Genomic DNA, 14309 nt, shown 5'->3' on the forward strand with positions numbered 1-14309 from the left:
GCTGTGGCCAGCCCCTCGGGTCACTGTGCTTTGACTGGATAAACAGCGGGGTGAGGGTGCCAGGGAGTGAGGGGAGCTTGTGCAGAGCCTGCTGCCAGACCAGGGAGCAGACCAGAGCAAACAGACCAGAGCAAAGTCCCTGTTTGGTGTGACCCTGGCTGCGGGTCCCTCCAGCCTCGGGCCATTCGAGACCTGGCCCAGAGCCGCGCTATGTGTCTCCAGGGAGCGGCGGGGTCAGAGGGGCAGGATGGGAATCTGCCAAAGCTGCCTGTGAACAAGGCAAGGGAGCAGGTGGCCCCTCTGCCCAGGGCCCCTGGGAAGCAGCCCGTCCTGCATCCATGAAATTGGCATGATCTGATAGGAATTCATTCTGCCCAAAGTACAATGTCCTGCTTGGCTTGGGACACTTCTAGCTTTTGCCTCTTGTCTCAGCATAAACATTAACATGCCCCTTTTCATGCTCAAAATGTCCACATTCGGATAATAAGTCAGATGGTTATCCTAACTACACAACTTGTAGTATCTGTAGATGCCAGACAACAAAAAACCTGCTTTGGACTATACAGCAGTTTATTCCCCCAGATACTTCCTACTGTGAAGTGGAGATGGCAGGGTTCAGATGGAAAGTTATGTAAAAATTTGGGGCGGGTTTAAACATATAAGCTTCAAGAGAGTGAGTCTATCATAACTGATCCTAGAATCCTGGATTCTTTGACCTGGAAACCCCACAGGACGGGGGTCCTGAATTCTGAGTCCACTTGGTGCTCCCAGGGGCCCAAGAAAACTGCTGATTGGACTCATAGTTGGGTCTCCAGCTTCCGTGCAGTTCCCTGACGTGCCCATGAGTTGATCGCCTGGGTTGCAAGCAACAAAAACCAACTCTCGAACATAGATGCTTTTCTTCCTGTGGAGTCATTTTAGAAACGTACCCACCTTTGGGTGGCTTCGTTCATCCATTCACTCACCCGTTCATTGACTTTTGTTTCAGTGGAGTGGGGAAATACTAGTAGGTACTCTGTTAGGTTGCCATGAGAGTTTAATGAATTGATGCAAGGAAAGTGCTTAGATGATACCACTTCCCTTAGTTACTGTGTGCTGACCACTGAGTTGCAGGACCTGACTGTGCCCTGAAGGAGCAGGTCCTGGCATCACAAATCCATCAGCTGACACCCCAAGGGCTCCCTTGGCTCCTCGGGGCATGTCCTCAGCACCTGCAGCTCCCCTGCCACCTTCAGCCTCCCTACCATAGGTAGACCACTTCCCTGGCTGTCTCTATGGATCTGGGGTCTCCCTGCTCCCTGCAGCCATATGGCAGGGCCCTGCTTCACTTAGAAAGTACCTTGTGGACATCCTCACTCTCAGCTTGTCCTGGACATCCTCATGGCTGGTTCAGACATCAATTCAACTGCTGTTATAGTAGGAGCTAAACTCTCTGCCATTAAAAAAATACGTAAAAGCCATATACATGCATGTTACAGAAGACATTTTAAGGGCTTCAAAAGTGAAAAGTCTGTCTTTCACAGAGTGAACTGCTGATAGCAGTTTCTTGTCCCTCTTTCTGGAAATTTCTATATATATAAGTCTATATATATGTATATTGCTTTTGTTTAAAATACAGGAGATGGGACTTCCCTGGCAGTAACCAGTGGTTAGGACTCTGAACTTCTACTGCAGGGAGCATGGGCTCAGTCCCTGGTCCAGGAACTAAGATTCTCCAAGCTTCACAGTTTGGCCAAGTAATAAACAAATAAAACAAAATACAGGAGATAACATATCCTATGTAGAAGGTATGTATCTAGTCACTTAATAATTGTCAAGAAATATCCCATGGAACCTGGTGGGCTACAGTCCATAAGATCACAGAGTCAGACACAACTGAGGCAACTTAGCATGTGCTTACACATGCACAATTCATAATGGGAAAAATATATAAAAAATGTATGTATTTGTATTACTAAGTCACTTTGTTGTATAGGAGAAATTAACACAACATTGTATATTAACTATACATCAATAAAAAATTTTAAAATAATTGTCATGAATTTCAACACAGCATTTCATTAAAACAGTAATCGTAATTTATCAAATCTGTTTCCCTCCAGATGTACTTTTTTTGTCTTATCTGTAACACTGCACTGAACATCTCTGAATGGAATTCCTAGGTCTGACGTTTACAGGTCAAAGGAGAAAAGCACTGACGCTGTTGATCCATGTGTCACGATGCTCACCTGAGAGATTGTTCCAAGTCCCACTTTCATCCACTCACCTATATTTCGAATCAAAGAGTCTCAATTTATTCAACTCAACACCTGCTAATTTTTGGCTATCTCCTTTGCACATAAAACACTAATCAGTGGGCTTCATGTACTATAATTCTCTGCAGGAATTGGTGAGTCCTCATGTGGATTTGCGGAGTAGGCAATGGCATCCCACTCCAGTACTCTTGCCTGGAAAATCCCATGGATGGAGAAGCCTGGAAGGCTGCAGTCCATGGGGTCACTAAGAGTCAGACACGACTGAGCGACTTCACTTTCACTTTTCACTTTCATGCATCGGAGAAGGAAATGGCAACCCACTCCAGTGTTCTTGCCTGGAGAATCCAGGGATGGGGGAGCCTGGTGGGCTGCCGTCTATGGGGTCACACAGAGTCGGACACGACTGAAGCAACTTAGCAGCAGCAGCATGTAGATTTGTGATGGTGAATTCTGCGTCAGCTTGATTGAGCTGTGGTGCCCAGATATTGGGTCAAACGTTATTCCAGATATTTCAGGATAGGCGTCTTCTTGGATGTGATTAACATGTAAGACTTTGAGTAAAGTAGGTTATCTGCCACAATATGAGTGGGCCTTGTCTGATCAGTCGGAAGCTTTAACTGAACAAAGACAGATTCCCCTGGGCAAGCAGAAGTTCTGCCTTTGGACCTCACCCCACACTCCTCTGCCCACCCCATCAGATTTTGGACTTGTTAGGCCTCCCCAATCACATCTTTCAAAGGGCAGAAAGAAAGACTGAAGTTTCTATTTTTATTTCCTCTTTCACCTTTTATAATTTCTCTTTTCCATATGTTTCTTAGAGGACACAGTACATTAGAACCTGATATATGGATATAATTCATACATAATTACACATGCATTGGAGGAGCAGACTCCAGATCTTTTTGCTGAAATGAGTGTGTGATCAAAGAAAATAATTTTTCTTTGAGAAAAATTTTCTATGAGACCCCTCAAATTTCTTGGCATTACTCTTTATAAATAGCGCTTAAATGATAGAAATTCAAATTTGCTCCTAAATGCAAAAGTGCTCTCCAAAGTGCTTTAAGATCCCAGCAGATACTTACACTGTCTATAGTGAAAAGTGAAAGTGTTAGTTGCTCAGTCGTGTCTGACTCTTTGCGACCCCAAGGACTGTAACCCACCAGGCTCCTCTGTCCATGGGATTAACCAGGCAAGAATACTGGAGTGGGTCACCATTCCCTTCCCTAAGGGATCTTCCCAGCCCAGGAATTGAACCCAGTTCTCCTGAACAGCAGGCAGATTCTTTACTACTGAGCCACCAGGGAAGCCAACACTGTCTATAAAGGAATTCTGTTTTAGTCAAAAAAAAAAAAAAAAAGAAAAAAGGAAGGAAAAGTAAATAGAAAAAACTCACACTGGGCAGAATCTTGAGAACACATGGATGTTTCAATATGTTTTATTCATAGTAATTTCTTTTGCTTCTGCACTGGATTGTTTATACCACAATTTTCAGCTTGCATTTTTACCGATTTTATGGATCCCGTTGTTTCCGGATCTGCAGCGCCTGAGGGAATGCTTTGTAGTGGAAATTTCACGTTTACAGGGACATCACACCACAGTGCTGCCCTGATGGTCCTCACCTGTCTGGCTTCGCTGCTCTGCGCCTTGAGTCAAATGAAAACAATGAAGCCGGGCTGCCTGGGAGCCCAAGGGAACCAGATCCTTCTCCACCCCTGAGAGGCTCTCAAGCCTCTCTTTCTGGAAAGAGTGACTCAACAGCTGCTGGGAGAAAAGAGCCTTCCTTCTGCTGGACAAACCTCAGCGTCCACATCACAGCTGGAGCTCGGCTGCTCCTTGGGTCTCTCCAGAGCCCAGGGAGACACGTGCTCGGGCAAATGCCTTGATGTCTCCCTCATGCCTGGCCACGTCTCCTTTGGTAACAGCACCTAAGGGTTCTCCCTAGGATACTCCCTCTCTGCCAGCTGACTCCTCCCCCCTCCCTGGTGTATATCAGGCTTGGCCAATCAGAGGGAAAGTGGCTCACAGGTAACCTGAGCTGGCCAGTACCTGTCAGCCCTGGAAATGGCTGCCGCTGTAGGAGAGAGGCCCTGTCTGTCCCTGGGCATTATGAAACAGCTCACAGACGCATTGTGAGATCCTGAATGGATCCAAGAATGGAGAGAAAATTGAGCCCCGAGATGGGAAGGGTGGGGAGGGAGAGACAGAGACAGAATGAGAGAGATACACGCAGAGAAAATGACACTGCTTCAGCTGGGCAATTCCTGTTGCTATATCCTAAAGTCCATTTCCAAATTTTCAGGTATTGCATCAATAATTCCCTTTTATGAAGCTTGTTTAATTTGTTTTCTGTGTATTCCAAAGGGCCCTGCCTTAGTCTCCATCTTACAGATGATGTGCCTGCAGCTGAGAGTGGTGACAGGACTAAGTCCCCGTGTGGCCTTGAGCTCTTAATCTCTTTGGGCCCCACCACATGACTAGTCTTCACTTCCACAGGCATATACATAAGGCGCACAATCATTGCATGCAGTATGACAGGTGGACGGTCAATCATCTGTTCCAGGTTCTTACCGGGTCCAAGGAGATCTTTGGTTGGAATAAAAGGTGTGAATAGACTCTAGACCCCAATGATGTACTGTTGCCCAGCAGACCACCCACAAACAGTTGGTGAAAACAACAATCATTTATTGAGCTCAAAAACCTGTAGTCTGGGCCGGGCTCTGTGGGAAGAGCTCTCTCTGCTCCAAGAGGCATCAGACTGGGAGTTCACCTGGGGCTGGAGGACCCACTCTCAAGATGGCACACCCCTGTGGCTCCCGGGGGTTACTGTTGGTTCCCCTCCACGTGGGCCTCTCTCAATCAGGAAGTCAGCATTTGCTCACCCAAAACAATGAGGAGTGTCATTTCAGAGGCGAAGCAGGTCCCCCAACAAGTTAAATCGAGAGCTGTACCTGGTGTGACCCAGTGATCACACTCCTAGGTACGCACCCAAGAGGTATGAAAGCATAAAACCACGCAAATGTACATCCGAGTTCAGAGGGGCGGTACTCATAACAACCAGAGATAGAAATACCCCAAAGGTCCATCAGGGGATGAATGAATAAACAAAAGTGATATAAATGCAATCATTTAGCCATTAAAAGGAATGAAGCTATGGTGATCAACACAGCATGGTATTGGCCAGAAGAGACACATCAATCATTGGGACAGACTTTAGAGACCGAAAATAGACCCACATAACTGTGGTCAATTGATTTCTACCATGGAACAAAGCAAAGATCCTCTTTTCAACAACTGGTGCTAACACAACCAGACACATGTCCACAAGCAAAGAAGTCAGTCTACACACAGACATCACACCCTTCACAAAAAGTAACTCAAAATGGATCACAAAGGGTGGAGTGGGAGGGTTGCGAGGGAGGTTCAAGAGGGAGGGAATATATGTACACTCATAGCTGATTCATGTTGTATGGCAGAAACCAACACAACATTGTAGAGTAATTATCATCCAATTAAAAATATATTTAAAAAATAGATCACAGATCTAAATGCAAATTCAAAGTTATAAATTCCTAGAAGGTAACATGGGAGAAAATCTAGATGACCTTGGACTTGATGATGATGACTTTTTAGGTACAATATCCATGAAAGAAATAATCAATAAGCTGGACTTCAATGGTCATGAGTTTGAGCAAACTCCGGAAGTTGGTGAAGGACAGGGAAGCCTGGGTGCTGTGGTCCACGGGGTCGCAAAGAGTCGGACATGAACGAACGACTGAAAAACAACTGCAGAACGCAAAATGGTGCAGCCGCTTTGGATGACGGTTTGGTGATTTTTCACAAAACTAACCATCCTCTTCTCATATGAGCTACCAATTGCTCCCCTTGGTATTTACTCATAGGAGCTGAAAACTTATGGGTGTTTATAGCAGCTTTATTCATAATTGCTAAAACTTGGGCACAACCAAGATGTCCTTCAGTGGGTGAAAGGATGAATAAACTGTGGAACATCCAGGCAGTGGAGTACTACGCAGTGTTAAAGAGAATTGTCAAGTCAGGAAAAGACATGGAAGAAATTTAAATGTGTTTTACTAAGTGACAGAAGCCAATCCAAGAAGGCTATAGGCTGATTCTAACCATATGATATTACACAAAAGACAGAGCTATGGCAAAAGTGACAAGATCAGTGCTTGTCAGGGATTGTGGGGAGGAAGGAGGAACAGGTGGAGCACAGGGGATTTTTAGGGCAGTGAAACTACTCTGTATGAGACTATAAAGGGGAATACACGTCACTGCATGTTTGTCCAGATCCATAGATTGTAGGACATCAACAGTGAGTCCTGATGTAGACTCGGGACTCCGGGCAGTGATGGCGTGTCTCTGCAGGGTCATCGACTGTAACAGATGCACCACTCTGGCTCCGGAAGGAGTGCTGATATCAGGGAGAGGTTGGGGATGTGGCAGAGGGTATATGGGAAATCTGTACTTTTCTGTTCAATTTTGCTGTGAACTGAAAGCTTCCCTAAAAAATAAAGTTTAGTAATTAAAAAAAAAGGAGTGATGCACTGACACAGGCTACAACAAGGATGAACCTTGAAAACATTGTGCAGAATGGAAGAAACCAGTCAAAAAAGGCCACTTACGTGTGATGCCGTTTATAGGAAACATCCAGACAGACAGCTGCCAGGAGCTGGGGCAGGAGGGGGGAAGGAGGGCAGGTAACGGGAAAGGTGATGAAAACATGCGGGAACCAGTTACTGACGGTTGCATACCACTGTGAATGCACTTGGTGCCACTGGGTTGTACACCTTTGAATGGTTAATGGTTAATTTTACGTTAAGGGAATTTTTACTGATGATACTTCCTTAAATTTCTTCATGGCTCAGAACACGCAGCAGTTGCCGGTCCTGGGTTGGGTGGAATTCCCCGCCAGGTGGGGGTGGAGCTACAGGGCATGCTGGATCCTGCTCCTTCCCACTCCCCTGGATTGTCTCTGAGCTCTGTTCCCAGGACCCCAGTTCACCCCAAACCAGGTCTCTTCCCAGTGTCTGGGGAGGGGGAGGAACTACAGAAGGGGCCCCAGGGTGGCACGGCCCCGGGCAGGCTCCTGGAACAGCACAACTATCCATCAAGTCTCACATCTGCAGGTCCAGGTGGCATCGAGCACTCCACCCCGCTACCCCCGCCCACCCGAGGGTCAGATTTGTGCTTGTGTCCTGTTGAATCACCCCTTGGAATCTTCTGATTCTGTGCCCCCTGCCTCTCTACCACCACTGTGACCACCCTAGTCCAAGTCTCCATCATCTCTTGCCTGGACCCCTGCCACAGCCTCCACTGCTCTCCCCAAGTCCAGTCAGGACCCCTCCTCCCCACCCCCAACTCATTTTCCAACACTCTAGCCAGAGTGAGTTTTGAAAATGCAAATCTCATCATACACACCCTTGTCCTAAAACCTTGTAAAGGCTTCGAGTTATCCTAGGACAAAGACAAAACTTGTCCCTTGGCAAGTTTTGACAGGGACCTCCACATTCCACATTCTAAGTACCTTTCCTGCCACAGCTCGCAAGCTTCCTCCTTGAAGCAATAGCACTGCCACGCTCCAGTTAAGAGTGTTGCTTAACCTCTCTGAAATTCACGTCCTGCAAAATGAAAAGGGATTATAATCATGTGCCTGGCCTAGGTGAGGTAACTCAGTTCAGTTCAGTCGCACAGTAGTGTCTGACTCTTTGCGACCCCATGAATCACAGCACACCAGGCCTCCCTGTCCATCACCAACTCCCGGAGTTCACTCAGACTCATGTCCATCGAGTCAGTGATGCCATCCAGCCATCTCATCCTCTGTCGTCCCCTTTTCCTCCTGCCCCCAATCCCTCCCAGCATCAGAGTCTTTTCCAATGAGTCAACTCTTCGCATGAGGTGGCCAAAGTACTGGAGTTTCAGCTTTAGCATCATTCCTTCCAAAGAAATCCCAGGGCTGATCTCCTTCAGAATGGACTGGTTGGATCTCCTTGCAGTCCAAGGGACTCTCAAGAGTCTTCTCCAACACCACAGTTCAAAAGCATCAATTCTTTGGCGCTCAGCCTTCTTCACAGTCCAACTCTCACATCCATATATGACCACAGGAAAAACCATAGCCTTGACTAGACGAACCTTTGTTGGCAAAGTGAGGTAACTCAACACACAATAATATGCCCGTTTCCTGAGACAGACCCTCCGCTAAACCCTTGACAAACTCCACTTCCCTGGAATCCTCCTAATGTGCCCGGGAGCTGTGGGTTTGAAACACCATTTCCCAGACGAGGCAGCTGACTTGCCACAGGAGAGCGAGGACTCCAAGCCCAGGTCGAGCCTGCTCCCACAGCCCTGCTCTGTGGACTTTATACTCTCTTCTAGACTTTTCCTGGGCGACTGAGGGCTTCATAAACAATTTACTTTTCTCCCTGATGGGTGCATCTTCAGAAACAGGCTGCTTCTAAGGATTCCAGGGTGTGCCTGAAGTGGGCCCTGCACGGTTTCAAACAAGGGAGATATTTGCAAACGCCTGGCACGTGTGCATCCACATGGGCCCCCATCTCTGGGTCCATCCAGGCCAGCGTGCACCTCCCTCTCTTTTTATAAAGCTCCCATCGATCTGTCTTCAGCCTAGTTAACTCTGGAAACTTGGATTGGATTCGTTCTATTTTATTTATTTATTTTTGGCCGAGAGACTTGTGGGAGCTTAGTTTCCCAAACAAGGATTGAACCCTGGCCCCTGGCAGTGAAAGTTTGGAGTCCTAACCACTGGACAGCCTGATGGGGGGTGGGTGGGCAGCGTCCCTGGATCGGAGTCTAGTACGGCTTGATGGCAAGGAGAAGGGTCCCCTATGGTAGGGAAGTGAGTTTCATTGGTAGGCAGTGGTCTTTGCTGATTTCTAGCTATTTGATTTTTTAAAAACCATGGTGAATCAGTTAGGTGTCAATACTACAAACCTTCATTTGTCTCAGTTCCTGGGCAGCAAGTGAAAATGAAAGTGAAAGTAGCTCAGCTCTGTCTGACTCTTTGCGACCCCAAGGACCATACAGTCCATGGAATTCTCCAGGCCAGAATACTGGAGTGGGTAGCCTTTCCCTTCTCCAGGGGATCTTCCCAACCCAGGGATCGAACCCAGGTCTCCCACATTGCAAGTGGATTCTTTACCAGTTGTGGCACAAGGGAAGCCCAAGAATACTGGAGTGGGTAGCCTATCCCTTCTCCAGGGAATCTTCCTGACCCAGGAATCGAACCAGTATCTCCTGCATTGCAGGCAGATTCTTTACCAACTGAACTATCAAGGAAGCCCAAATAAAAGTAAATAAAACAGAAACATCAAAAACAGACAAGAGAAGTCTAGCACTCCAGCCTAAGGACAATTACTGTTTTGCTCCACTTAAAAGTGACTCAGGATGACTGAGCAGTTGCCTGGAAAGGAAGGAGCAGGCAAGCCCACACCTGAAAGGGGGCTGCATCTTGAAAGGGTGATATTTTAAAACAGTGTGGCAAATATCATCTTACATTCATCTGCTTTCTAGTCAGATATGCAAGTATCCTTGCAAGAATTTTAGAGTTAAGTGTTCAGACTGGTTGTGACTGAAGAAGAGGTGGGGACAGAAAGCACAGCTCTCTTGGGATTTTTGTGGTTGGCTTCAGAAACCCTTTCCCCATTGTGAGCAGACCCTGGACTCCAGATTCAAGTACTCTGGATTCAGGACCCCACTTTCATTTTTTCCCAGCTCTGTAACCTTGCAGAGCAACTTTCCAATCTCTTTGGACTCTTCCTCACCTCTGAATAGGACAGATCTCATTTCAATACCGCGATCTTCCCTGCTGTAACTTTCTTTGGAATTTCTTGAGGGCACTTTTCCTGCAGGGGAATCTCGTGACCAGTCTCAGAAGACCCCTGAGGGCTAATTCTGGAAGAGCCCCAACAAGGTTGCCCAAGGCTCTACAGCTGGTTACTGCCTTGAGTAGCGTTTTATTATTGGCAAAAGAGAGGTGGGCAGGAAACTCACAGTAAATCGTTTCTTTTCTGAAAGAAAATAGCGCCACCATTTCATGTTTGGAGGATCCAAGGAATTTCAGCTCGTTGTAAACATTACTTTGCCAACAAAGGTCCATCTAGTCAAGGCTGTGGTTTTTCCAGTGGTCATGTATGGATGTGAGAGTTGAACTGTGAAGAAGGCTGAGCGCTGAAGAATTGATGCTTTTGAACTGTGGTGTTGGAGAAGACTCTTGAGAGTCCCTTGGACTGCAAGGAGATCCAACCAGTCCATCCTAAAGGAAATCAGTCCTGGGTGTTCATTGGAGGGACTGACGTTGAAGCTGGAACTCCAATACTTTGGTCACCTGATGTGAAGAGCTGATTCATTGGAAAAGACCCTGATGCTGGGAAAGATTGAGGGCAGGAGGAGAAGGGGGTGACAGAGGATGAGATGGTTGGATGGCATCATCAACTCGATGGACATGGGTTTGGGTGTACCCCGCAAGTTGGTGATGGACAGGGAGGCCTGGTGTGCTGTGGTTCATGGGGTCGCAAAGAGTTGGACATGACTGAGCGACTGAACTGAACTGAAACAACTCAGGAAACAGAGGCAAGTGTAAAGAATAAAAATGAAAAGTGGTATTCCCAGCAATACTGGTAAGCAGGAATAACATTCCTGAGAATTGTCTATAGTTTGGGACTGTTTTTCCTATAGTACCCACAAACACGCTTTTATGCTCTTTAAATACAATACAACCACATTTTATATTGTGTTTATATTCATATATAAATAACATTGCATTATTACATATGGACATTCTATACACAATACATTGCATGTAAGTTAAATAAGCAGGGTAACAATATACAGGATTGACCACACTCCTTTCCCAATTTGGAACCAGTCCCATTGTTCCATGTCCTGTTCTAACTGTTGCTTCTTGATCTGCATATAGGTTTCTGAGGAGGCAGGTAAGGTGGTCTGGTATTTCCATCTCTTTAATAAGAATTTTCCACAGTTTGTTGTGATCCACACAGTCAAAAGTTTTAGCATAGACAATGAAGGAGAAGTCGATGTTCTTCTGGAATTCTCTTGCTTTTTGTATGATCCAACGAATGTTGGCAATTTGATCTCTGGGTCCTCTCTGCCTTTTCTAAGGATACATAACAAACATCACAATACAGAACAAACATCAATTACACATAAAATATATATCACATATAATTAATATATATTTTTCCAGGAGCGTGTCTTTGAATCTGTGACGACCCTGGGAACCCCTGTGCTCGCCTGCTACTCAGGGGAACCCCGCTGCAGCAGTGGCCAGAGCTTGCACAACTCAACTACAAGTCCCAGCATTCCACGCGCTAGCACGCGTCGGGGGGAATGGGACCACAAGTACCAGCAGGCTTCGCGCAGACGCAGGAACCACGAGTCCCAGAATGCACTGCTCGAGGCTTGCGCAGGGCCCTCCGGGACATGTAGTCGTCTATGGCGCTAATTCCTATTCATTAGACCGCAAAGAAAATGCAAATTCCTCGAACGGTCCACCAACGCGACTTTTCAGGGGCTAGTGAGAAGCCTGAACGCGTGACAGAAAAGTAAGAAGTTTGGAGGCCAATCTGTGGCGCGGGTGCAGGACCCGTGCGCATGCCCGGCGGTCGTCGGCGCCAGCCCAGCGCGCGCTGGAGACTCCGAGCGGCAATCCTCGCCCTCGCGCCCCGCCCCGACCCCGGTTCCCCTCCCGGTGAGCCTGCGCAGATGGTGCAGGGCGGAGGGCCGCGGGGAGGGACTCGCGGCGCCTGCGCAGAGCGGCGGCTTCTCTCGCGAGGACGGACGCCATTATCGCATCTCCCCGACAAACACCACGAGAATTCCGCAGCCCACACGGTAATTGCAGCTCCCGCAGCCGGTCGCGTCTCCACCTCCCCCTTCCCGCGGGGCGAGAGCGAGAGCGAGATCTCCCCTCCTCCCTCCTCCCTGCGCCCTCCTCCGGCCGCGGCGCCCGCGCCGCCGCCCCCGCCCCCCCGACAAGGCGACCGGCCCCAACGGCCCGCCGTCCTGTGCGCCCCCGTCTCAGCCCTGTCAAGCCTCCTGCCCGCCGCGCTTCAGCGCACCCGCACCTGGCTCCGGCCGCCCATCCCCCGGCCCGCCGCCCCCGCCGTCACGGTGCGCGGGGTCGGTCGCGGAGCGGGCCTCCCTTCCGGGACCAGGCCCGCAAGAGCAGCGTCCGGCCGCGGGCGGGCGGGGTGGGGTCCTGCTGCTGTTGCTGCGGTGTAGCCGCTCCGGGTCGTGAGCCCACGGGCGAGCAGGTGGCTAGGCGGCTCCCCCCGAGAGGTCGGAGGCCGCGGACGCGGGGACAGCGGCTGCGGGCGGAAGTGCGGGAGGCGGCTGTTTTCGCTGGGCGGGCGGCGGGCCCGGGTGAGGGGCGGCCCTGGGGACCCCTGCCCGGTGCTCGGAATCTCCGAGCCGCCGGTAACGTTAACTCCGTGTGTTTAAAGCTCCTTTGCCCCCCTTTGTCTGGCGATTAAAATAAGCGTGTGCTCCTGGGACGTCGGGTCCTGTCGCGGCTCCAATTTTGAGAAAGCGGATGCCGTGTGTGGGTCCAGTGCTGCGGCCGGTCCCGCCAGCGTTTCCAGCGCTTCTCATCGCGGCGGTCCGGCCAGGTGGACAGGGAGGTGGCTGCGGCCCACGGAGGGAAGGGGCTTCCCTGGGACACACGGCCAGGTTTGAACGCGATCTGTCCCAAGTCCATGTTCTGAAAAAATTGCACACGTTTGATACTTTAATAAAGTAATGCCACAAAGTGTCAATGGAAAACTATAGAACAACAGCCCTCACCCCACCTCCCAGTTCCACTCCTCCAAGACTTTATTTTTTTGCTGTTTCTTGAGGAAGTTCTTCGTAGCTAAAAATAATAAGCTGGCACTTTCCTGGTTTTATACATTCCTGACTTGCTGTTAACAGATAGGATGACTGACTTTTTCATATCGCATCTCACCTCTATCCCCTGAATTCACTATGTTCAGTTAGTTCAGATTGTTTATAACTAAGCAGATATTACTTCACAGCCAGGTAGTCTATTTCCACTGTTATACGGGTTTTTGCTTTTTTCTGTTGTTGGTGATGGCCTTTCTTTTCCTTTGCACTTTCTATTCCTGTTGACTCTACCTTTTATTTATTTATTTATTTTTACTGTTCCCTGAGGCATGTGGGATCTTAGTTCTCTGGGGATTGAACCTGTACCCCCTGCAATGGAAGCATGGAGTCTCAACCACCGGACTGCTAGGGAAGTCCCACTTTACCTTGTTTTAGATTCTGAAGGATGGCACTAAATCTCTCTTACCGTCTCCAGCCTTGTGGTGTTCTTTTTCTAATCTGGATTGTTTACTCCTTGGACCAGCAGCGGTATCATCCTTGATACTTTCTTTTACTATACAACTGAGTTTGTTCAGGTCTCACGTTTTAATCTTGACTTCCTTTATTTCAATGAGCACCTACTGCCAAGTAGCCTTATTCCTTTTGGATAACTCTTCAGGATCCTCTTTGGTGTTAAGACATTCCCCCAAAATGTAGAGTCCTACTCTGACTGCTTTCTGACTCTGGGGACTTGTCCTTCAGCTCTGGAATTTGAAAGTCTCTTGTGTCACTTGAGAATGTCTTCTGCTCTGCTTTTGGTGGTTGTTTAGTCGCTAAGTTGTGTCCGACTCTTGTGACCCCATGGACTGTAGCTCGCCAGGCTCCTCTGTCCATGGGACTCTCCAGGCAAGAATACTGGAGTGGATTGCTATTTCCTTCTCCAGCTCTGCTTTTACTCTTCTGTTTTAGGAGTTTCTGTTAGTTTGATGATGGACATCTTGGATTAATCCTCTGAATCTTCTGTCATTATCCTCTTCCTGTGTCATCTTATTCTTGTTTCTGGGATAGAAACATTTATCCTCCAATCCTACTTTAAAATTTTTTATTTCCACAAAGTTTAATTTATAGGATTTATAATGTTTCTTTTTCATAATAACGTATTGTTTGATGAATGCATTATCTCCTTGACTTTGAAGATAC

At 48.0% G+C, this 14309-nt stretch overlaps 1 protein-coding gene across 4 annotated transcripts in view; it reads left to right on the plus strand.

Moving 5' to 3' along the window:
- Positions 1-11778: 11778 nt before the first annotated feature.
- BANP (BTG3 associated nuclear protein) overlaps positions 11779-14309 on the plus strand; it is a 69102-nt gene continuing 66571 nt past the window's right edge. For all 4 annotated transcript variants that reach the window (XM_055551576.1, XM_055551577.1, XM_055551578.1 and 1 more), the window contains exon 1: positions 11779-12140. In XM_055551576.1, the coding sequence (XP_055407551.1) occupies positions 11901-12140 (240 nt within the window). In that variant the 5' untranslated portion in view covers positions 11779-11900. The remainder of the gene's footprint in view (positions 12141-14309) is intronic.

Source organism: Bubalus kerabau, chromosome 17 (assembly GCF_029407905.1).
Source record: "Bubalus kerabau isolate K-KA32 ecotype Philippines breed swamp buffalo chromosome 17, PCC_UOA_SB_1v2, whole genome shotgun sequence".
NCBI lineage: Eukaryota > Metazoa > Chordata > Mammalia > Artiodactyla > Bovidae > Bubalus > Bubalus kerabau.